At 43.5% G+C, this 25,672-nt stretch overlaps 1 protein-coding gene across 6 annotated transcripts in view; it reads left to right on the top strand.

Moving 5' to 3' along the window:
* Positions 1–25,672, top strand: part of SASH1 (SAM and SH3 domain containing 1) — a 570,731-nt gene that overhangs the window by 429,128 nt on the left and 115,931 nt on the right. The window contains exon 1 of one of the 6 annotated variants that reach the window (XM_030022554.1): positions 14,274–14,427. The exons of the other annotated variants lie outside the window; for them this stretch is intronic. Within the exon in view, the coding sequence (XP_029878414.1) occupies positions 14,332–14,427 (96 nt within the window). The 5' untranslated portion in view covers positions 14,274–14,331. Of the gene's footprint in view, positions 1–14,273; positions 14,428–25,672 lie in introns of those variants that run through there. 6 annotated transcript variants of the gene reach the window in all.

Genomic DNA, 25,672 nt, shown 5'->3' on the forward strand with positions numbered 1-25,672 from the left:
CGCTACCTGTCATTTCCTGGTCCTGAATTTATTCCTGCATTATTTATTTCTAGACTTTCCAGAACCTTATGTGTAGACAAAAGCTCCTATTTTACTTCATATGTTCCTCTGACTTTGGTAACATTGTTGCTTACTACTGCAAGAATTACAATATCTTGAATTGTGGATGGCTGGCATCATGGCAGTTCAGGCAGTAAGATGCAAGTTGCTTAGAAGAGAGGGAGCTCCCTTTCACAGCTGTCAAGGTAGTTTTCAGCTATGGTAAAGCCCAAGCACTGATGATTTTAGATTGAGTTTGGTTTTTAACATGGTAGATAGGCATACCAAGGGAAACAAGCTCTTTTCAGAAGCTGTGGTTAATGCTTTATATCCATGTCAACGTTCATTTTCTGGGTTTTGTGCAAATTGGATTAGTTTTCAGACATTTTAAAGCAAGTGTAAGTGGTTTGTGCAAAGAGGCTGCAGGAAGGGAGTGCTGGGATTTTAGGGGAGACCTTGTCTCTGTTCAGTGCAACAGGGAGAACAGACTGGCTCTGCCCGGTCCTGCCTGGATTACGAAGGAGAAAGGAAACTTCTTGCTGCTCCTGTCCAGAAACTGCTCTTGTTCCAGGGGAAGTGAGTGGGAGATTTACGATTGGTATTGTACCTTTTGCAATGTGCAAACGTAGAATTTACTAGGAATGGGGTTAGACCCTTCTGGAAGAGAAGTGAGATACTTAAAGTGTAAGTTGCCGACTTCATTCCTCTTTCAACTTTTGCGTCTGAAGGGAGGGAGGGTTTTCCTACCAGTGGAGTCATTAGCTACAGTTATTGCACCTTCAAAGTTAAAACAAAACTCACTCTGACTTCTGTGGTGAGGCATTTAGTGTGGAAAGGGTGTGTATATGTTTTCTTTTTCTTTCACCCTCTGATATAAAATACTACTGCAAAAAATATTCCAAACTTTTCCAAAGGACTTTTGCTGCAGAAAGCACTAGTACAAAGAGTCCTTTGTTTCACAGGACTATCCAAACCTGTGGTAAACTCTTGCTCATTTTTTCCCCCCAGACAGGTGCTGTGAAGCTCTTTGACATTTGTAGAGCAGATGGGATGCCATTTTACTGTTGTATCTAATTGACAGAACCTTACTAACTCTCTCCATGCATCCTGCCTCGGAAAGTGTGTGCCGTGGAGTCTTAGGGAGCACTTTTTCCTCATCAGCAACTTGCTTAACTCACTTACTGCCAGGTGAAGAGTGAGAGCGATAACTTGCTAACTGGCCTGTGAAGCCTCTTGGGAATTCATAACCCAGGGAAATGATTTCTTGCTGCTGAATTTGCCATTTTGGCTGGTTGGTCACTTGGCTGTTGACTTGGCTACCGTACATTATATTATGCGTATCTGCAGCCACAGATGTTATTGTGTGCATATATTTTAATGTAAATAGCAGTGTTGTCTGTCTATGCAATCACATAATGACATGATTGAATATGTGTAGAATACATGAAGATGTCTGTGAAATGCTGTCTCTGGGGATGTGTGAATGCACACGTCTCTCCATGCCTCCTCCCCCTCTCAGGCTCCCAAAGGAGGGGTTTTGCTAATGTCCGGTTTTGGGATTCCAGACACGGTGAGGGTCTGATTTCCAAAAGGCTGGTGCCTGTGAAGGTCTCAGAGAAGAACGTAGCTGTCCCAATCATTTCTGCTAATCTTGGCATGCCACCTTCACACTCAGTTCTTGCACATACGTATGTCTTACAGGAAAAACACAGAATAACTGTTTTGAGTGTAACTTCTGCTAAAGGTTGTACACTCCTTGGCATGTCTGGTTTACACAAGAAAACCACATTTGCAATGTGCTTCCATCATTTAAATCCCGATAGACACATATGCTTCCCCAGAAATTTCTTCTTTGAAGAAAGCAGGGGATGATTTCACTTTTGGAAAGATAGCTAGACTGTATTTTATGGTGATTGTCATTGGATATAGCCAAGAGGGGTAGGGATACCCAAACAAATATTTAATGCATTTCAGTTGGAGTATAATTGAACTAAGAAGCCCCTTGCCCTTGAGCAGCTGTAATTTTTAGGATTATTCTTACGAAGCATATTGAGTTTGAGATTCTTGGCTTCCTTGTGCAGCAGCCTGTCTCTCTGGCAACTGTCATCCTCAGTCATATCAGTTACATGCTGCCACAGCCACTCAAACATCTTGTGCAAATGTTAATATTAAAAGCAGGCCAGGTGGGAGCAAACTCTGGGCTAGATCTTCAGGTCACTATCAAAATCACAGGATTTACAAATAACCGGTATAAAAATTCTCCATTTCTCCAGGTGTCAATAGGTGTTTCTGCGGCACTGGCATTTCAACGCCCTTTGTGGTATACTTGATACCTGTAAGCTCTAATTCTAACTTGCAGCATTGTATGCTGGCCTTTTGGCATGAATGCCATTCAGATATCCTTTTGGATAGATGCTGGCTGCTGTACATAGGGCTTTCACAGTCTGGTTTTAAAGAATTAAAACACAAAAAAGAATCTTAAAAAATGACTAGAAAGAATCTTAAGAGGTTATTTAGCCAACCCCAAGCCCCAGAGCAGAATCAGTTGTACCAAAATAATGGGATGTTGGGAGGCTCTCAAGAACAGGTTAGACAGCGATGAAGGCACCACACTGACCCCAGGCAATCAATTCCACCACTTTTACCAACCTTGCAGTTAGAAAGCTTTTTCTAGTGTTTAACTCAACATCACCCCTGCTGCAATTAAACCTGTTCATTCTTGCCCTGTCCTCAGTAGATAGAGAAGTTTATTTTTCTTAGTGAAGCAAAGCTTTTACATATTTGAAATTATTATCCTATTCTGTGGCAATCTTCTTTTGTCTTGGATAAAGCATACTCGTCCTTTCAATCTCTGCTTGTAAACATCTCATTCATGTAGTTGTTTTCTCCATTTTCTTCCATTAGTCCATGTCTGTCTTGAGGTCTAGGGCATGCTGAGTCAAACCACAACCCAGTACTCCAGCTGAGGGCTTGGGCTTGGTGAGCAGCATATAGATTGCTACACGTCTTGCGTGTGGTTGTGTATCCTACTGGCTGTACTGAGTATGTCTTACCATGAAACTTGCTGCTCTACAACAAGATGACTTGTTTGATTCATGTTCAGTAGTTATTTTCAAGCTCTCTGAGCTTTCTGTCATCTGTAAATTTAGTGAGCATATTCTCTATTCTACCAGCCAAGCTATTAATTAAAGTATTGAAGAACAGATCCCTGCAAAACTCCACTCAATATATTCTTTCACTTTGGCTGGCCACCAACCACTGAAAAGTAATCTCTGAAACTGTTTTTTTCAACCAGTTGTGTACCACTTTATAATGGTATCAGCTGACTGTGTTGAATAAGGTAGAAACTTTATTAAATTCCATATGTACTCCATCTGCTGCTACTTCTTATCCAGTATCAATTATCCTCCAAGGAAGGAAATTAAATTGATTTGACACAATTAATTCATGACAAATCCATTTGGCTGTTTTATACTTTTACAGGATAATCAGGTGGAAAAACAAACGTTATATAACTTGTCCGTGTATCTTTCCAGCCCTGTGCTTGCTGTCCCTTAGCCTTCTTGAACTCCCCTCTTCATGAGTCCTCATTTATAATTACCATGGTGCAGGAGTGAGAACAAGAGCTGGAGGCAGCGGTCATTGTTACTGCCAAAATCTTTGTATCTTAAAGCCAAGCCTGGGCATTCTTGGACAAACGTGAACAGGTTAAGCTTTTTTGAAACCACCAGCCACACTAAGTAGCCTCTAATACTGTTTAGCCCTTTGACACTGACATGAATGGTGTCATGCGTTACAGTCATTTCTCATACATCCATATAAACACAATTCAGCTATTTAACCTCTGTTACCTATATACACACACGCTTCTTTGGGAAATAGTAGGTGCTAAAATATTTTAAAACTGTTTCTCCCTTGCTAAAATCTTTGGATGCATTTGAACTCATTAGAGATCAGAATAATATTGTGCATGTTTGGGGGTGCTATGAATAACTAGGTCCTTTGAATTCCTTTCTGGTTGCAGACAAACATGAACAATAGCTGGGCAAGTACAGGCAATAGAAGGCGTAAGTTTAAATCATGTTTAATACATTGAAAGCTACTTTAAGTAACTACCCAAAAGAACAACTGTATTTTCTTTCTAACATAAGAAGTCCATGTCTGTTAGTATAATGTTACCTGGAAAATGCTAGGAGATAAAAAGGTATCACGACATTTGGAGAATGCTTTTAGGAAGTAAGGAATTTGTCTTTTTGACAAGTCAAAATGCAGTGGTTTCTTAGCTCTGTCTGCTCGTGCAGTTTACGTATACAAATATAATAAATAAATAATAATAAACAATAAATATAATAATTATTTTTATCTCCAGGAGTTTTAAATTTCTATATAAGAACCTGAAAGTTGGTGAGTAATGAAAATCATCTAAATGAGGCCCAATACCTTGCTGGCATCTTACCACATGCTTATGTATTCCCTAAATGCCACATGTGTAATCATAGGGAACCTAAGGGCCACGTAGGCTTTTCAGACTTCTTAGGTAATTGCCCAGGTAGCATACCCCTTAGAATTACTCATTAAAACCACCCAAAATAATTCATGTAGCTGCAAGCCATGTGAAATTAAGTCATGGATTGTATCTAGCCCAGAGCCTTGTGGGCTCACCACCCGCCCCTGCTGCTGCCTCCTCAGTGGTGGAGCTGGCAAATAATATAAAGTGACTCCAGAAGGTCACCTGGCTTGCCCCCAAGACACAGAGTTACTGCTGCTATTTATCATATTCCCCTCATGAATATAGCAAATTTCTTTCATTCCTTTTAGTCCACTTTCACATATTTTGTCCTCAATGACAAATAGCAAGGTCTTCTGAAATGACCAGAGCTTCTTTTGTATACACAAATAATGTCATCGTTTTAGGAGCCAGTATTTCAGGGCTTAAAAACACATACATTTATCTCATTGCCCTGAGTTACACCCTCTTGAGCTTTCTTCAGCAATCTGAGTTTCCCCTTGGTGTTTACACACCCTTCATGCTTTCAGATAATCACTGCATCCTTTCCAGTCCCTTTAACCTTCATCTACCCTAGCAACAGTTGTTTGTTTAAATTTATTCTCATAAATCACATCTTCCCACAGAAGTCAAAAGGAACGTGTGATGCACTTCTGGGATCAAGCATATTAGTAACTTTCAAAAACCCAAATCTCAATTACTTTTTGTTTCTACAGGATACACATTGTACTGAAGAAGCATATTTGGCCATTCAAACAGAATTGCCTAATTATTAAATCCTTGCAGATGAAGATTCATTTTTCTGAGAACTGGAGATACCAGCCTACTCTACATATACCTAAACAAAATGACTTCCTTGTAAAACTTCATCAACATGGAGCCAGTGCAGTTAGCTCATTGCCCTCGAGGGCTGTTGTATCATCATCGATGCAGTTGGTTGAGTTGTGGAGGGTAAATTCCTCCCACTCACACCACCGCAGTCACAATAATCCTTCTGTTCACAAACTTCCCAAAATATTTATTGAGAGAATAGCTTGGAGGTATGTTTTCAGCAATGCTTAAGCCTGTTTTCACTTGTCTCTCTTGCTTGCCCCCCTCTTTTTTTTTTAATTACATTTTGGGAGTGGGTTGGCCAGTGCTTAAAAGCTGGAGTTTCAGAGAGACAGCTTCTCCTTGCTTTAATTAGTTTGACAGGCACCTCTGCTTTCCAGCTGAGTTGCCCTAACTGGAAGCAGCTGCTCTTTGGAATTACTCCCCCTCCTCGCTGTGTTACAGAAGTAGTAAGTGTCTTGTGCCCCTTCAATGAATTTATGGACATCAAATGCACAGTTCCAAGGCTTAAGGTGTGCCTGGCTGCAAAGAGATGTTTCTCTCCTTTCTTTATTACTTAATGAAGTTTTATGAAGTGAAACATGTCATTAACAATATAGGGAAAATGAAATGTACAGATCGGATATGTTTCTCCGCTTCCTTGTTAACTCTTGTTAGTGAGCATAGAGCAGGTTTTAAGATATTTTTCCATGGCAATTTGAAGCTCTGATTTCAGAGAGAGCCTTCAATGATTGTACAGCTTGCCAAGGTAGTGAAGAGTAAGGATTCTCCAGAAGAGCACAGGCTCTGTGAATCAAGCTCATGCCTGTGTTTACAGCCACAGCTGAAATGAATACTTATCATCTTGACTACATTGTCACAGTCTTGTGAATGCTCCTGATTTCATCACTAGCTTGATGATTTATTTAACATCCTACCACCTGGAGCCAAGTGATGTAAAAATCTCAATTTGCTGCTGTTTTTTAAATAATGGAAATGTAAATTCTGGCTTTTATTTTCCAATAAAAGCATGAAAATGTGACCTAAGTGCACCCTGATGACTCAGACAATTGAAGCTGAAGCACTCCAAAAGTCTTACTTTAAAAATTCCATTATATTTAAATGCAAGTGTAATTTTCAGGTGCCTGACATCTGTGAGCTTTGAACACTTATCATTACAGCAGAAATTGCAACACCACGTGTAACACAACTGCTTGCTAGTCAACTGCTGTTTGTTTTTCCCTAAATTATCTCTTAATGTACGTGTCTGGGCTTGCTGGGTGGTGCACAGGTCAGCTAACCCAGGGGCACAACTCTGAGATGGGGAGGACACCTGTGTTTTGGTCTGATCTGGTACTCTGGGGAATGGGCAGGAAGCATTTACAAGGAAACGTAGGGCAGCTGTTTGGAAAGTGAGAGAAGACTGGGTGCTCTGCATCCATCAGAGCCCGCTGATGAGAGCTGTTTCCAGGGTTGGAGGTGCGAGGAGAAGCTCCGGTGATGGAGCAGGAGTTATCCCAGCAGAAAGTGATCTGAAAGAAGAGGCTGAAGCTGGTATGTTCTTCTGAAGGGGCTGCAGTAGGGAGAATTGACCCTAGGCTGACGTGATCTGCAAGCAAACAACAAATAATCATGTCTGGTCTATTATCTTCACCTGTGGCTAGCTGAGATCATCAGGCAGGTTTCTTTGGTTGGTTGGCTTCTGCATTAAGTAGGCCCACCTACTCCTTCACTAATAATATATCTGTGTGACTTGGGACACAGGCTTGAAAAGTGCAAAGTCTGAGCTCAGTACTGAGTCCTCGTGGGACTGAAAGTCAGGCTTTGATAGGGTCTGTTTGCTGCTTGTTCAGAAGGGTGGGGTATTAACTTTTAAAGAAAGTTAAGGAAATAATTTGTGTTCTGTTATGTTTTGGGACAATATTTAATTGGTAAATTGGGTGCTGGGTGTTAGGTGGAGTGTGGAGGAGGTGACTTTTGGGTGGAAGTGGTCTGTTCTGGAAGAGAAGCTAAGCAATTCTTTTGTTTTCTTGTAAGTCTCTACCATTGGCATGTTTGTGTCACACATACTTTGCTGTAGTATTTTGCCAAGGGCAGCTCTGTGAATTTTTATCTTTCCATCGATAGCGAGCAGATAACTTTTTTTTTTTTAAGATCTACATTTGCATTTCATAATCGGTTGCTTTTGCAAAGATACAATTAATGAAAGCTCTTAGGTTTCTTTTTCAAGAAAGTATTACTTTTAGGAAAAGTAGTTTTCCTTTCAAAGGGAGATGCAATGAAGATCTTCTCTGAGGTGTATCCATTCTTATTTTTAAAATTTGAACTGGTCATGGAGTGAGTAGTAATAAAACAGTCACTATGTGAGCTTGGCCATCTCTGTTGGTGCTCTGCCCACCTTACTACAGCCAACTTGGCATGATATTTACATCAGCACTGAGCATCTCTGAAATACATGGCTATCACATGCTACTAAGTTGTACCTTGTTCTTGGCTGGTTTTATGATGTGCTTTGGGATGAGATCATCAGACTCCTCTTCATTAGTAATTTACTAAGAGTTTCAACAAAGGAATCAAAGGATACCGCATTTGGAAAAAGGGGAGGCTGAAGTCCTATTCCCAGTTCTGAGGCTTGCTTTTTGCCTTTTTCACTTCCACAGTTCTAAAATTATTTGGGGTAGGAGCAGCCAAAGGACGCTAAGCTAAATAGTTCTGTCTCTGCGGATTTTTTAAGTCTCTTACAAAAAAGATTTGTCTGCATCCTTTCTAGCAGACGCTTACAAAAAGAATATAAGAAGTTGAGCAAGCTCCTGTGAACGGCAGCATAGAGACTACCCCTAGACATCCCAAAGGATGCTAAACTCCTGTCTGAAAAATTAATTAAGGTTTATAAAACATTTTGTAAGAAGTGCTGCAGAAAGCTAATAGAAAATGAATGCTAACTATTTAAATGTTGACAGGAAATAACACGGCATCAAAGCTGGCTTTGCCATGCAGCTAGAGACGAGAGGGTGCTGTGTTTGGGTGGAGAAGGCAGAAGTAAGTAACATGAAGAAGCAAGAGTGCCTGACATCGCGGGAGACAGACGGAGTCCTGATCTGCGGGTGGTTTTGGAACGGCATGCTGTGCACCTAAGCAGGATCGTGGCTGTGGTGTCCCCAGGGATGTGTGCTCCTCGCTGGTCACGCTTGGGCTCTTGGAGCCCTGCCACTGGATGAGCTAGTGCTGCTGCCTCCCAGGTTAAGAAACGCGGTGCTGTGCTCCACAGTGGGGAGAGGAACGGGGCAGGATACGAGAGACCTTTGTGGAGCACATCTGAGGGCAGGAAGGGAGGATATGAACCTTTCCTTTCTCCTTACGAGTCAAAAGGTATCCTTCCAGAAGGGCTGCGATACTCGCTGTGTTTGGATTTCTTTTCCTTATATGATTTCTCATGTAAAGTCACAGCCACCATATTTTAACTGAAGCCTGCCAAGCTTAGCCGTATTTGTATGTCTACCGAGTGTGGTGCTAGCCCGACGCATTGAGACTACTGGAATGATTTTCCTGGGCATGTGTCTCTCCCTCCTTCTTATTTTTTAATCTAGTTTGGTACTGATATCCAGGGGAATGATGGATCAGATGTAATGCGGAGAGTTCAGACTTTTATCAGAATAAAGCAATTCGTTGTTCCTAACTGCTTTCTACTGATAGAATTAAACAGACTTAACTCCATCTGGTTTGTGTTGGGCATATTAGTGTACTGCTCTCGCTGTGATGTGATACTCTAGTCATGAGGCTGGCAATAAGACAGGGAGCTGACAGCTAAGCCTCTAAAAGAATAAATAATGATTACTGACCGTACAGCAAAGAGTATATGGTCTAAATACTGTCTCTCTTAAAGTTGCTGGATAAGTATTGCTTGCACTGCTTTTAAAATCAGGAATATTTTCCGTAGTTATCTAACTGGCAGTCGATGCTGAAACTTGATCATTTCAGGAATACATAGCGGTCTGATGTGCAAATGCACGCGATGGATCTAGCTCTCTCTTACAGTTTATGCCTGTATGTACTAAGGGTGTCTGAGACAGAGTGACAGCCTGTTTAGCAGAATGGCTGATGGGTTGGATGTGTGGGTCCCCATCCTGCCCCACGCTAGAGGCTTTCTGGAGTGGCCGCTGGCATGTCTGCTTTCTGCTGGAGAGCAGCTGCTGGCTCCTTTGGCTGGTATGGGTGATGCAGAGAACCCACTCTGAGGGACCTCGTGACCAGAAATAATAATCATACTTAAATAATTCTTAAGGAAAATACTTTAAAAGTGAACTAACAGGTCAGAATTAAAAGAAATTATGTTTTAGAAGGACTTTCAGAAAAATGTAGTGAGGAGAATGAGATAAAATTGTTCCAAGACGGATTGTGATAACTTGATGGGATGGAGCCTGCAACCAGTAAGGGTTGCAATTCCAATCAAAGGCTGTGATGTGAAACTGTGTGTTTCAATTTGATGACCTTTACCAAGGGGAAAGAGGGAGAGAGCTGAAAGGAGATACAATAATTCCTAATAGTGTGTTGCATTGTAATTTGCTTGTGTTAAAGAGTTTTAGGGCTTTTGCGGGTCACCTGTAGGGGCTAGCTGGAATTTTTATTTCTCCCTTCCCCTGCACCCTCTGTGCATACAATGGCTTGCTTGCTTATTTCTCTGAAGCTTTGATGTTCCGGGGCTGGGCAGGGTGTTGTTAGTGTTGTTGAGAAACCTCATGTGTTTTGTTCACGCACGCAGAGTTAATTGCTGGGCGTCTGAGCAGGAAGCCATTTCCCTCAGGTCATCTATCAGGAACCTATGAAGTTTGGTGCCCATTACACTGTGGGGCATGATCTGCTTCCCAAGGCAACCCGATCTCTCCCAGCCTCTTGCGTGTAGTTTAAAATTGATATCAAAGTGCTCGGGGTTGTTTGTGGTATAGATTTCTTGGATTAAATGCTTTTTATGCGGTTGCTAGCAGTTGTGATAATTTGGTTCTGATGGTGCACATCAGCTTTTCAAGTTCATTTTGATGCATATTTCAATTTTTCACAATTAAATGCTTTGTTGAAACCATTGTGTTGCTTTTGTGTGATACTGTGGTGAGATGATACATGCTACTTTGGGACACAAAGATTGTCATCTTTTGTCTTAATAACTCAGAGGTTTGCATCTGAGGTTTGTGCTTTTCACAGAGAAAGAGTTTGGCCTGGTGAAGGCGATCCCCCTAAACCCTTAGTAAAGAAAGGAGTGAGATGAGCTTCTCTATGGCTGCCTTAAGCTGGAGCTAGGGTCCTGCTCTGAGTATCCCTTGAGAAGAAAGTCCATCTCTGTTGAATACAGAAGAGTGCTCTCCAAGTTGGTTAATCCTGCCTGGTGTGTAGATGTGGGAAGCTCTTATTAACTGCACACCCACAAGCAGCTGATGGTGTGATAGGAGGATACATGCACAGTGCATCTGCCATAACTGGGTGAAACTAGATTCACCGCATACGTGTTGACCGTTTCCATCTCCTGTATAGACATTTGCAGGAGAGCAACCGTGGGGAGCTTCGTAGCTGCTCTGTGGAGGGACTTTCCGTCCAGAGTGCATTGGAGTGTGTGTGAGAGCAACCATGAGCCCATGCACTGTGGGTGCCACACACTGGGGAATCGTATCAGGATCGCTGCCTCACTGCCTAGTGCTGCCCCGTAACTGCACATTGACCATTTTTCTAGGATTTCCAAATGTTAAGTGCCTGGTCAGAGCTCCTGTGAGATGTCCCAAAAGTCTCAGAAAATTGACCAGATTTATTTCTTCCCAGTAGCATATAGAGGTCCAGTACAACATGCTTCTAGAACATGGTCTTTTGTGGATGCTTCAGTTATTGTCTAGACAACTACAGATAAAAATGCAAACAAAAATTGTATTCTAACATGCAAAATTTCAATTACTTTGTAATTGTGTAGTAGCGGTTGTAACACAAACCAAATACTGCAGTCATAGCTGGGCTTCAAAACCCATGTAAGGTCTGAGTTTCTACTTGTTCTAAAACTCCCATACTCTTGTTGCAGCTGTTTTTTGTAAAATGCCCCTGGGATTTATTACTACAGGATATTGGCATCATTAAAATAGAGGAACCCTGTGATATCTAGGAGGGGGATCTATTTGAGGGAAGGAGAGGAGGCAATATTTTAGCATGCCATAGTCATTGAATGTCTCGGGGAAATGGCATCTTGTGAATGTCTGAAGATGAATAGATACTATAATTGCAAGACCATAGAAGATGGTAGCTATTGTAAACTGCCATGAGTTTGTTGCGATTCTCTCATGTCAATTTGTTTCTTAAAGCAACTGCTCCTGGAGTCAAGTGATTTTGCAAGATCTTTTTGCCTTATGACCCTTTTTTTAAGTCAAAGGCTCTGTGTCTCAGATAAATTAAAGTCAACTGGCTGAGGGGAAGAGTGCCGCAGCCATGCGTCATGTTCCTCTGATGAAAGTTGCTGCCTCCACAAAAGAGGTGACATCATGGCTCAGGAAGCAGCTCTTGGACCACCACAATTTATAATCTAGTTTCTGTTACCTGTACTGCAAGGCTGAAAAGTGCGGACCTGCTTCTGTAAGTAGTGTAGTCATCCTTGCATGGGAGCAATGACCTCCATTGGCAGGGAGGGGCAAGGCAAGTGGGAGTGCTGCCCCTTGCACCTATTTGATCTTAATCTATTGCTGCCTGAGTCAGAACAATGAGGGGTTTTTAGACTTTGTGCTGCAGAGTTGTTGGTTTGGTGTTTTTTTTTTTTTAAAATATGGCTCCAAACTATAAAAAAGACAGTGTACAGAAGACAGTGTGCACAAGAGGGACCCAGAATATTTAAATCCTGAGATCAACAGTGTGCCTTGTTCAGATATTTTTAAAGTAGGTTGACATTACTATTGTTAAGTGGTTCAACATGGATTTCAGAGGGGCACTAAGTAAATTACACCTGACTAATTAAACCAGTTTTGAGTTATGCAAGCCATCTCAGAGTACTGAGAGACTTCACTGGCACGCCTTTATCCTCGTACTTCATTGGCTTATAGTTGCATACAATTTAAAGGTCAATTAGTAGAGATTTCATACCTGGTTTGGGCCTTTCATTATTTCTCATTACTAGTCAATAATACGATGAATTACATAGTGTGTATCCTACATGTGAATCCTAAAGAAGAGTCAATAAAAATGTGCATCTTTCTACATCTTTGGTGGTTTCTTTACCACTTTCAGCATAATCCTCTTTCAGATTTTCTACCTGTGCTCCCCACCTCCTTTTCTCTGTTCTGCACGTGCTGTTTACCACTCCAGCAAAAGCCATAGTTAACACAGTGCTTAGAAAAGTCTCGTCCCTTTCTTTGCATACCAGTTGCTGAGAAAGGAAGCATTTTGACCAGCTTTTCTCTTTGGTCCCAGCCTACAAGTAAAAGGAGCGATCTTAGCTTTGAGGACAAAAAAAGAGCATCGCTGGGAATGTGGAGAGAAGAGGAGGAGAGTAGTCACCCCTCTTCTGATTTATGCCTTCTCCAGAACTATTTTTAGCCCTGTTAGCAAATGGTATCATTTGTTGCTCCAGGCTGCCGGTGCTGTGCAATCGGTGCGAGCCTTGTCAGCTGTGGGGCCAGGGGGAGCCCGGTGGCGACCAGGGAGCCTGGGAGGGGGGCACAGGTGCCAGGCCAAGCCCTGCGTTGTGTTTGGGTGGTGCAGGGCATGTAACATCCAGCCTGGCAGCAAGCGGGGCTGGTGGGATGCTGGAGAAGCTACTAACTGCTTGATGATATGAGCTCTTAAAGTGCTTGGCCAGTGCATGAGAGCTGCGTATCCATTAAATAAGTCACTCCCCCCCCCCCCCCCCCCATGCAGACAGGTGCCTCTAATAAACAACAGCTTGAAACAGTAGTGTTCCAAGATGCATCTAACCGTTTCAAAGCTTAAGGATGAGCACCGAGACACAGAGGAGTGAAGGATTTCCTCGCTGCTGGTGCCAGCGGGAGCCGGGAGTGAGGCAGTGGGCAGGCCGGGAGAAGCACCCCGTCCCTTCAGGTCATCCTCCCGCTCCCTCCACCCCGCGGGCAGTGGGGTTTGGGCACCTTATTTATGGTACTTTCCCCAACAAGTATGCTCGTGTGCGCCTGTGTGCACGGGCGCTCAGCTGTTTCCTAGGAGGTGGGAGCATCCCCATTGGTGTCTGTAATTAGTGATTATTTAATTTCATTATAATATGGGGGGGGGGGGGTAAAGTAATAGGAAGCAGGACGTATGGAAGGAGGAAGGGCTTCCACAGTGCTTCCCCAAGGAGAGCTTTGCCTTTTACGATACACTCGGCGACGGATCTCTCCTCTCCTCAGGAGAATGATGGGATGCCGGTACTTAAACTAAAAATCTGAGTTAACCGGTCGCCTCTTCCCATGCCGGCCACATAACGAGAGCGGCTGGCACCGCCGCCCGACTACTCATCCCGCGGCGCTCAGACGACGCTGTTGACTTCGCCTGCCGCCGGAGCTCCCGGCGTTCAGGTGAGGCGCTGGCACGGGGCGAGGGCCGGTCACCAACAAGCCCTCCCCGGGCGAGCACACGGCCCCGGCTCTCGGGCTGGGGGCAGCCGCCGGGACCCGGGACCCGGCCGGGGCGGCGCCGGGGCCCTTTGTTGCCGCCCCGGGGCGGCCACGTGCGCCGGGCGAGCCCACCGGCAGGCGGGGGGTGCGGGGCCGGCCGGCGGTGGCGGCGGGGGGCGGAGGAGGAGGGGCTCTGCCGCCGGGTGGGCGCCCCCGCCGCGCCGCAGTGGCACCGCCGGCCGCCCTGTCGCTGGGCCGAAAGTTTGAGGGGGGGCGGCGGCGGCAGGGACGGCCCGCGGTATCCCGGGGCGGGCCGGGAGCCGAGCGGGGCGGGCGAGGCATGGCGGGGCGGGGCGGGCCGGCGGCTGTGGTGGGGAGCCGGCGTTGATCCGGCGGCCGGGCCGGGGCATGGAGGGGGAGCGGGCGGGCGGCCCCGCCGCCCCGGCGGAGAGCGGCACGTCGGAGGCGTTCGCCCAGCTGTGGGCCGACGTGATGGGCATCCTGGTGAGTGGGGCCGGGGCGGCATCGGGCTCGGGGGCATCCTGCCGTGGGACGGGGCGGGCCTCGGAGCCACGCTCCCCAGCACTGCTTCCCCCCCGCCGTGGCGGGGGTGGCGGGCGGCGAAGCCCTGGCCGGGACGGCGGGTCTCCCCGGCACCTGCTGCGGCGTCTGCCCCAGCTGGCGAGTGTTCCCGCCGTGCGGGCTCGGACGTCCCAGGAAGAGTGCTTCCGTGGGCGAAACCAAGTATCGTATCGTATCGGCGACCGCTTTCGTCAGGGCTTCGGCGGAAAGTTTTCTGGGCTGTCAGTGTAGGAGAGACGCGAGCACGGCGCGGAGCCCCGCTGGGGAGGCGGGGTTGGGGACGGGGTTGTTTACCGGAGCGGACCGGAGCGGACCGGACCCCGCGTCTGTTTACACGCCCAGAAGCGCTTGTTCAGGCTGATCAATGGGCGCATTGTTTCCTGTTGCTCCGGCACGCTGGCAGATTCAGTTAAATTCGGGCGAAAGGCTGGTCTGTTGGTGCCTTTGCATTCCACGCACGTGTTTTTGGCGTCCCGGCGCCAGGCTCGGGTGAAGCCCCGTGTCCCCCGGGGCACGGCCGCCCGCCCCGCAGCGCTGCCGGGTTGTGCTCCCGGGTGCCGGTTTTGGAGCTCTTGTTCCCGATGGTTTTTTGGAAGCGAGTTGCTCGGTTACGGCCCGTGGAGTTTCTGCGCTGGTGATCTTCTGAGGAGGAACTAATCCTCGTAATTCACTGGTTACAAACAAAAGAGATGGCCCCAGTAACAAGGGCTCAAGGAATTATATTTAGTGGGCACGTAGCGTACCGACAGGATGGACTGGACGGCAAACAGTAAAAATACAGGGAGAGTTAATTCTTTATTTCTACTTGCAGCGAGAGAATAATATTTACTTTAGGTGGAAGATGATAATTACCACAGAGGACTGCCACTCAGCAAAAAAACAAATACTGATGTTATATACGTACTGGAGCTGGCAGTTTTCCAGTGATATGGAATGTGGTAATCAACAGTGGAGTGCCTGTTTATTCATTTTAAAAGCAAATGAATAGGCTTGATGCGTATTAATTTTTGTTGTTAACATTTAACTAATAGACGTTAAAGAATATTGTTAGAAATGCCTTTTGGAAAACTCAGAAGTGTTATAGAATTGAAGAGATAATTTAATTAGCGTTTTATGCTGCAATTTTTTTTCCACATGGACTTTATTGTGAGTACTCAAAGTAAGATTAAAAAACCTGCCTCATTCCTGTTCTTCGCAGAAATTCTCTGTTGACATGGCATTCGGTTTAATAGCACCCGGCTGCGTACACTCTTTCACTGTTACTGATTTTAATCTAAGAATGCAAGCAGAGTCAGTTCTGCCAGTTTGTAGGAAGCGCACAGTTGGTACTTTATGAACAGTCTCTTTCTCTGTCTTTCTGGCAGGTTTCAGTACTGCATTTAGTAAGAGGAAAGTGCTATTGGATGCCTGGGAAGGAGTGTTTGAGGAGGCCAGACCAACAGCCTAGCACGCTGGAGCTCAGTGCAGAAAAAGATTCGATTCTCACACCACTAATAATTTGAATAGGTTTCTTCTGGCTGTACAAGCTAGTTTCCTTCCTGGGAAAACGGAGCTATTTAATTATTTGTCTTCTAATAAAACTAAGCTAAAGTAATTTGTCTTAGAGTTGGTCTGCTTTACAGGAAGGAAGCATCTTGTAACTAGTTGCTAGTTTATATCAGTTGTAAATATCACCCAGCACTAGTATCTTTTCTTACTGCAGTGTTTTGTGTTGCAACACAGTTAAAATATGAAAAGGTAACCTTGTGTTGGGTCTCAAATTGTAACTTATCTGAGGGAGGACAGAAGCTCTTCTCACTGCAAGTTGTCAGCTTTCTTCAGATTTAGTTTTTTTTAAAGAGTTCCTAGTCTTTGTGGCTGCAAAATATGTCTTAATATGAAATGAATATAAACTTATTTAGTGCTCTGTCCTTGTCTGAAGGTGAGGAAGAGGTAGCTCCAGTGCCTTTTTCACTGCTCATCTTTGCGGTACATAGAGCTTTGTCCCTTTCAAACCTGTGCTGCGAGAGGCAAACAAACAGTAAACTAGATTTGTGGCTTCCAAGTGGAAGTCTGTGGATGGTTGCTTATGGTCCATGAGGCCACAACAGTGGCCTGCAGAGCTGGCTTACTTCTTCGGTGTTGTCAATGAAGCAAGAGTATGAGTCTTAAATTCCTGGGATTTACAGTAATTCACGATGGAAAACATCTAGGGAGCACAGAGGTAGACACTGGAGTGATTTACTGGGAATGGCTCTATGAATGAAGAAGTCAGTGCAGCAATAGGCTGGCTAAGTTGGCCCTGCAACCAAAGGAATGCACTAGCAGGGGGGAAGAGGCAGGGGAGGAGAGCCAGGATCTTGGGAGGGGAAAACTACAATGAAATGAAGGAAGGTGATCATCAAAAGTTTGTTGATCGAATGAGAGAGAGAAAATTGCATTCTTAAGCAATGATCGTAGGATAATGCAGGTTAGAAAGGACCTCAGGCGGCATCTAGCCCAACCTCGAGCTGAAGCAGGGAGAGCTGAAGCAGGGGGAGCGCTGAGGCCAGGTGAGGTTGCTTGGGGCTTTATCCAGTCGGGTCTTGAAAACCTCCGGGGACAGAAACTGCATAACCTCTCTGTGCAGCCTGTTCCACAGCTTCGCCATCCTTAGTGTGAAAAAGGTGTTCTTTGTAAAAATGATGAAATGCCTGATTCTGTCCTCCTCACGCTGAGGATTTACATCAGTGGGGAGGAGGAGGGGAAGGTGTCGCCTTCCTCCCACTGGCCCTGCTGGAAGCCTTGCAGGGCATGGTGGTGGCCATGGTGGTGTCTCCTCTAGGTGCAGGTTTGGGAGGAGAGGCCATGGAAGTCAGGCCAGCTGGTATTTTGGTACTGTAGTTACTTAAAATATAAATAGAGCCCCTCTCACTTAGTGGATAAATATATTTTGTTGTTTGTGTACATTCAGTTAAGTTCCTTAAAATAGGACCTCGTTAGCAGGAACCTGTGATGGCAGATCCCAGGTCCGGAGGGGAAGCAAATACTTTTCAAGTGCTGCTTGTAAGCAGTCTATTTTACGGACTTTGAAGTCACATAATAACTCTCTCTATACTTGACAAATACTGAGTGTACTTGCAGCTGTACTGGGATTTTGCTGAAGTAAATGCGACTTTTCCCTTTTGCACTTATTCTAATGAAATATTTCATAGGTGCAGCTGTGGTATAAGCACCTCAAAGCTATTTGTGCCGTTAATGGAGCTCAGTAGATAACATAATTATACTTAAAAGCTTTTGCTTAGTCTGTAGCAAGCACGTGTTGGAATGTACTGGTTAATTACAATTTGTAGTGTTCGAAGCAGCAATGGATGGTGGAAGTCTCTTAAGGTTTTAGAGAGAGATTGCAGTAGGTGGATCATGAGTAGTAATATAGAAGTCCTCTGCATCGCCCAGACTCAACACCGTAAAAAGGGGTTTTTTTGACATAGCATCACGTATTGATGCAACGATAGCAAGCTCTTTGCTGCTAAGGGTCTGAAGGTTTGTATGTGATCAGATGTGAGAACAAACCGTAATACGAAGTGAAAATCATGAACTTTATTCTTTTAAAGATGTGCTTTCGAAACATGGGCTATTGACCTTAGTACAGGGAAGACACTCTAGTGTCTGTCTTGTTTATGGAATGTTCCTCCTTCTTGCATAGCATGGCTGGAACAGGTATCTGGGTGAAATCTTGACATTAATGAAATTACTGGCAAAACTCTGGTCAGTGTTGATAAAGCAGGGATTTCACTAGAGAAAACTATTTGTGTGAAGAGTTTTTGTCTTCAATGGCCAAGATGCAAAAGATAGAGGAACTTGCAAGAGATGCAATGAAATTAGAAGTCTTTCCAGCTTTTTATTTCAAAGTGATACATAGTTTCTTGTTTCAAACTTGAATCAATTGTAAGAGCTGAAAAAAAGAAAATTCTTTATTTTTCGATAATATTCTGCAGTTATACTAAGAGAAAACAGTGCTTTCCCACCGTCTGCTGTTAGCTAAAGAGAACAGAGTGTTTTGAGGACAATAAAGCTCACTTGGGTTTGTACTGGGAGCCCTAATATTTACATATATAACCTATCTTGCTCTCCGTGTTTCAGTGACTATTTGAATTTCTTATCAAAGTAATAAAGAAACAAACTGAAAGAGAGAAAGACGCCAGCTGATAATACTACTGTGATAACATGTAATTACGTACTGGCTAACATACTTTGGGGAGAGGCATTTGATGTTAAGCTAGGGAGCCTGGATATCTGGAGAGATCGGGGAAGTAGATCCCTGACCGATAAAAGCAGTTGGAGGACTGCCAGGAGGAGCTGCGGCAGCTCACACCAGCTGCAGATTTCTCCCAGGGTTGCTCTTCCTTAAACCATTGTTAGTTCGCTGTGACCTCCCGTGGAAATTTCTGTACTCCATTGCTCTCCAAGTGTCTCCTTCAGGTGACTCTGTTTCTCTGATGTCTGCTTTGGCACCGAGAGGCCACTCCAGCTGAAGCCATCCATGCTCAGCATGGTTCTGTGGAAAAGCACAGGCAACCAACTAGCTACTCCAGGTAGAATGTGCTTTTGAAAATGCAACGTACTCATTTTTTTCTGATTTTTATTGACGTGTCGGCGAAATGGCTGTGGCCCCGTGTAATTAGCTCAAAAAGCACTTTGGGACATTCTGATTCAAAACATTTTTGTTCCAACTTCTACTTTGGAGTGCATTTTTAAAGCATATCCCAGTTGCAACAGTAAGGATAAATCCAGAAGGCCTGGCCTCTGCTTTTCAAAATAGCAGGTATTGTTTTTTCTATTTTACAAAACCACAGAGTGTATTTTCCTTTCAAATAAAGACATCAAAACGGAGAGTGACTGTCAGTTTAGGTGTTGGATTCAATTTTATATTTTAAACTTAACCTGTTGCATCTCCTTTCCCTCTCATCTCCATGCAAAGTTGTGCCTAGCAATGCTAATGCTTTTATGAAGAAAGACAGCTCATAGAGATAACCTTTGGTCTAGGCTTTTTCTTGCATGTCAGGCCACATAAAACAGATGTCTCCATCAGAGAGCTTAGTCCCCACAGGACCCTATGCAGTCAGGAATGATAAGAGGTTTTGTTTCTGGTGCCCTCTTCATTCTTTCTCAAAAACAAACTTGGGGTTTCCCTGGCCTTTGAATTGCAGAGGAAAAAGTAGGGAAGATTTTTATATACCTGTTCTATGTCTGCTATGAACTGCTGTTGACTAGAGAATAACCATAAATTTAAGGTAAATTTGAATCTTGGTGATAACATTTTATTTTCCACTGTGTTGCTGGTTTGCTGTGAATACCAGCTGCATTATCAATATGTGGAAATACTCTTTTTCCTCGTATTTACTCACATTTTGAAAGTCAATCAACCAAGCTCTCTCAGTCTTTTAAGAGCAGTGGAATACCAGATTGCCAGAGTTTGCCTGTAATGATGCCTCCTTCCTTTTGCAGATACGAAAAAATGGCAGTCTCTAATCGGAAAGAAAATGTCAAAGTTGGTGTGGAAAATGGAAAAGTGTTGCACATGCAGGACAATGAGCACTTCAAGGAATTTTATTATGTGGAATGCAATGTATTATGCTACGCACGTTGGTTACCATTTTCCACAGTCAGGTGAAAAGCTCTTATTTTTAGTGCGTATCTTGGAGCAACTGACTTTTTATAGGACTAGATAGTGATTAACTTATTCTGATGCTGTCTAGAAAGCAATGTAAATTAGGTCTGATTGCACGAGATGCTGTGCAAACGGAGGAGCAGAGAAATTAAGCCACAAGAGCTAAGTGGAGGGAGCAGGGTGCAGCAGAGTGGGGTCACTGCTGGACATGGTGCAGGGCCGAGGGATGGATGAAAGGGGCAGTGCCCAGGGCAAGGGAGTTTGAGTCTGAGGGGAGAAAGGACTTCCCCGTCCTTCCAGACCCCAGTTGAACTGCTCCAGCTTTGGCCCTGGGCTCGGCTCCTTCAGGACCTTTTGCCTTCCAGAGGTGGCATGGTGGAGGAGAGGATGCCGGTGTGCCCAGCCCTGCTGCCTGTGCCTTCCCGGGTTTCCCTCCATCATTTGGAGTCTCTGGTTGTAACTTTCCTTCATGCAGCAGCACAGGCTTTCTCCTTTTCTACTAACCCCATTGTCACAATATTAATGGTTGTAGAGCCCATGTTGTGCTCAGACTTTAGGAGGTTCAGTAACACAGGATGAATAAGAACTACTTTGCAGTGACCCAGCAAAGAGATGTGTCACAATACCTGTTTTAACATAAAGTGCTGCTAATAATTTTCCAATTTGTGATTGCATGATGCAAGCGATTGCTAATGAACCTGCTGCTTTGTCTGTTGCCATTATTGGCGGTGGGAGGAGGAAGGTGGTGGTTGTGACTGTGGGAATGCTGAGGTGGCTTTGCAGGAATTTGGATTACAGGTTTTTCGTGAGGAAATGAGCAAAAAGAAGGAACTGGGTTTAATATGTGCAAGTCCGTAAAAATTAAGTTTCTACTGTAAAAGCGTATTCTGCGTAGATGCATGTTGTGTGATTAGATAAAGAGATATGAAGGGCTTTTATTTCTCACTGTCATCAAGAGATTTAACTGTTCCATTGTCAGGAAAAAAATTACCACATAGTTCACTGAAACACATTCGAACCCAGGAGTTCACAACACAGATTTCCATTATGGAAAATAACTACTCCAAAAATAAAAGGAGCAGCCCCTACCACACTGCAGTAGCTGTGGTGTGGGTCAGGTGTGGGCATGCTGGCTCTGCTTTGATCCTCTTGAGGTGAGGGGAACATTTTTCCTGGCTTATGGTAATAGCAGACCTTTCGTGTCTACTGCCATGTTTTGAAGCAGAAATTTATAATGTACTATTTTTATTTGAACTAAGATTAGTATAATAGAGTACTTAATGGTTTAAGTTTTAATGACACCTGGATAACATTTTTGAGCTACATACTAGTTTTAGAGGCACATTTCCTCTGAAGAGTTTGAGATTGAGGATTGTATAACCTATCTGGAAAACAGTTTTAAGCAGGGTATAACTGGAAAATTAGATGCACAAGCTTAAGAATATAATAAAACAATGATTTATAAATCACACTTTCAGGCTTTTTTATGGAAAGTCATACAATACATTGGAGAACTGGTTCCTAATATCCGTGTCGTGATCTGGTTGGAGTGCTCTTGTGGGTCTGCTCTGCCACAACAAGCCCATTAAATTTTGGTGATTTGATTTGCCTGTGGCCCTGCATGAACATGGGGATACGCTATTGAGATCAGTTTACGTGATCAGACCTCCAGATGGAAAAAAAATATGGTGGTTCTTCTGTGCATGGGTAAACACACACATTGACGCTTACAAGCATGGTAATATAATTATCATGAACATAAATACATCCTTTTCTGTTTCGTTATTGTCACTGTATTTATGGTGGTAATACAATGCTTTTTGCTCGTTGGTAACAGCATGGTAAAATTTTATAACACAGCGTTCTCCACCTTCAGTATATTCTCTGTGTGTGGGAGTGTGTGCGTAAAGGAGATTAGGTAACTATTTAATGCAATAATAAAAGCAGTACTTTGAAAGCTTTGCAGCGAGTGTGATGAGAGTCAGTAAATGGTAGTGAAAACAGTACCATGCTTGTTACAATATTAAATCGAGAGTGCATGAGCAATCTCTTGATTGCAGGATGCTCCTAACCCTTTTGCTTGGAACTGAAGATGCTTTGTGCAGTGCTGATGCATATGATGGAAACAAAAGATGAAGAAAAGAACAAAAGATAAAGGGTCTAATTTCTGCCCTGTTTACATAAAAACTTCATGAGCCTAAGGGCCAAAGTTTATTTATACTGGAGCAGAGTATGGCCCCATAGGTTTTCAACAAGAAAGGAAAAAACTTTTGTCATTCCTGCACAAGTTCGGATGAGTTGAGCCTCCTGGTCCTTCCAATGCCAGCACCAAGTCGACCCTGCTGTGCAGAGCTGGTTCTCTGCTTGACTGTAACCCCAGTCTAACTCGAGGGAGGAAAAAATGGATTTTTTCACTTACCATGAGAGCTCATTGCACCACGGTGGCACTGTTAAAAGTCCTTTCAGTGAGTGTACATCCACAGCTGGAGCTTGGGTGAAAACATGTGCTAGGGCTGATTGCATAGCATTACATTGCATTTCAGGAAAAAGGCGTTTTGGAATTTTAAGGTATTTTGCTTGCCAGAATAATATCTTAATGATCATAATATATACCTCTAGATGTGATATGTCATTTCTGTAGAATCTGGTTTTTATGCACTTACAACTGGGAAGATGTTTGGTTGTTTGTGTTCTGTCTATAATCTCTGTTTATCTGTATCTGTTACAGTTCTGAAACACATTTGTCCTCTTCAGATTTTGTGCTTGCAGTCTTCCAGCAGGAGCTTCCCGTGTATTCCAACTCAGCTGAAAGGGTTTTTTACACCAGCAATTTCTAGTGCAATCCTAGGGATGGAATGCAAATTGAAGATACTTACTTTCTACTGCTAAATTGAGGCTCATCTCTTTTCACCATCCCTGTTGGATGTATTTCATAGTTATCAATATCACTGCATAGACTTAGATGTAGCCTTCAGTTATACAGAATAATTTTTAATACTTGTGAGTTTTGGAGCTTTCAGTGTTTGGCCAGCTTAGTGCAGTAGCTCTGAAAACTGACAATAAATGCTTTGCATTTAAACTGAAATGTATACTCTGTGAGGATGAAAATAAGAAAACTCCTGTTTTATACATAAGTATTTGTATTCATACATAATATACACCACAACTTGCAGGTTGTGATTTCCACTCCATTATTAGGCTCCTTTCCCACCTTAGAATTCATAAATAACCATTGTAAAACAGAAAAAGGCATGGGCAGGCTGCATGTTGTATGTCAGTTGTGGTTTCTGTCTTCAGGTTTCCAACTTCAAGATGATTATATGTTTACGCTTCAAAAACTCAACGCTTCAGTGTGTGTTGCGGGAATGTCATGTTTTATACAAAAGTTGGGGAGAACAATTTCCATGTGCAACATTTTATCAGTTATGTAATCTGATAATAAAGTAATAAAGAGCCTGTATTTCAAAACCAAAAAAACTGGTAAGGTGAGGAAATCTCTAGTTGAGCAAGCAATCAAAAGCTCATGGTCAACTGTCGCATTGGGGATACCAAGAAATAGAGCAGTTGATGGGCGGTCGAGCAGGGATGCTAGGGCCTGTGGCACTAAGCCATGTTGGCTGGTTTCTGACCTGTTCTTCATTGGATTTACATGATGCTTCATGTCAGACTGAGGACTAAATAGGCTCAGAACAGGTATTTGCTTTTTGCTATCTCTTGCATATAAACGTGGGGGTTTTTTCAGCACAGCAAACACAGTGAGGGATCTCCACCACAGAAGCTGTTTGTGTTCCTGCTTTCCTTGAGGTCACTTGCAATTTGCCCCTGATTTTGGTGGAAGTAAGATCAGGCTGTGCGCAGGCTGCTTATATCCCTTGAAAAATGTTGACAGCAGAGGTAGCTCCAGGTACCACAGTGAGGGCACACAGGCACTGATGTCCCTGCGTGGCTGGAGCACTGGTGTGGCTGCAATAGCAGGCATCTCTCCCTCTCTTCCCCCGCTGGACGTGTTTCCTTAGGTTGGTCTGTTTTCATTTCTCTGGAGAAAAAGGGCTGAGAAAAGGCAGATTTTCTGCTGGTGGGGCATGTTGTGAATCTTTGTACATGGCAAATTCTTTGGACGTTTTTCTCTGTTTTTACATACCGTACTTTCAGTTTCTCTGAGGTTGTGTTTTCCTTATAGAGGAAAATGGCAAATTCCTGATGTCTCTTCTTGATTATCCAAATTTCTCTGTCAGTATTGCAGCTTGTATGTGGAAGTTCCTACCTTGTTTGCTGTACACTGTACAAATACAAATTGAAAGATGCATATTTTCTGTTATATTTCATTTTGTGATGATGTGTCCTGTTCGTTGTTTGCAGAGGTTTGGGGGAGAGGTCTATTTTATTTCTTGTTTCATCAGTGGAGACTGCTCAGTTGTAAGCAGTGCAAGATGGTTCTCAGTCCTTAAGAATTCTGTTTTCTTCTTTAATTACAGCTACCTTTATTCTGAGCATTTTGTAATGAGGCATGAAATGGAGTGTAATCCTGTGTCATCCCTCTCCACTATGGTAGCATGTTCTGTTGTGTACCGATTTGAAGGGATACTGGGACGTGTTGGCTCAGTGGGGTTTATTGTTTCTTGCTCAGCCCAGATCCAGCAATGTGTTGTTTAGATTTTGTGTCTGGGAGTGAGTATATACATGCAGATGGATAAACTTTGTAAAACCTAAGCTTTGCATGATAGCTATCTAAACTCAGGAAGTTAACAGAGAACATAAGGTCAAGGACTTAATCAAAATATTGGCATGACGATGAAGAATAGCTAGCTTCATACCGCATATGGTGCTTGTTCATGCGTGAATGAGAAGGGAAAGGGATGCTTCTGCATATCCTTGTTACAGACCTACTCATGATGAGTCTCATTGGGTTTGGTCAGTGTGGAGGTTCAGTTCCTAATTACCAAAATTGAAAGAAAAGAAAGAGGTGGATGTTCTCAGTGTAGCTTTTCCTCTCTGATGGAACAGTACTTTCTTCGAGCAATCTTTGCCAAGTTACTTGTGGTTTTTAATCCTCGTCTCAAATATACTTAGAATAGAAAAGATTGTAAAAATTTTCATTTTTCATCTGCCAAACCTAATTACAGCTACTGCAAAATGCTTACAGATAGTTGTTTATTTTGTAAACTGCCATGAAAAAGAGAGGGGAGGGGGGTAAAAATGTATGTTAGCTCCTCTCTGGCCCTTCTGCCTTTCTTAGGTAGATGTTGATGTATGGGTTTGAGCAGTTTTAAAAAAAAAAAAATTTAAAAAAAAAAAAACCAATGCGTTTTTTTTTTTTTTGTTTTTTTTTTTTCTCCACTCTCATGCCTCTCTCAGGAAAATACCTCTCATATAAAGAGGAAACGGAGGATGACAAAGGATGGAGGTGCAGTGACTCAGTGTCCAGAATTGTATTTCTGTGGCTAGAAAGGTGAAAAGAGAGTCCCAGCTGAGAAGGGTAACTTGCAACTGCTAGGAAGAGGGATTTAGGAGTATCATGTGAGAGGAAGAATTGCTGCC

Source organism: Aquila chrysaetos, chromosome 8 (assembly GCF_900496995.4).
Source record: "Aquila chrysaetos chrysaetos chromosome 8, bAquChr1.4, whole genome shotgun sequence".
Lineage (NCBI taxonomy): Eukaryota > Metazoa > Chordata > Aves > Accipitriformes > Accipitridae > Aquila > Aquila chrysaetos.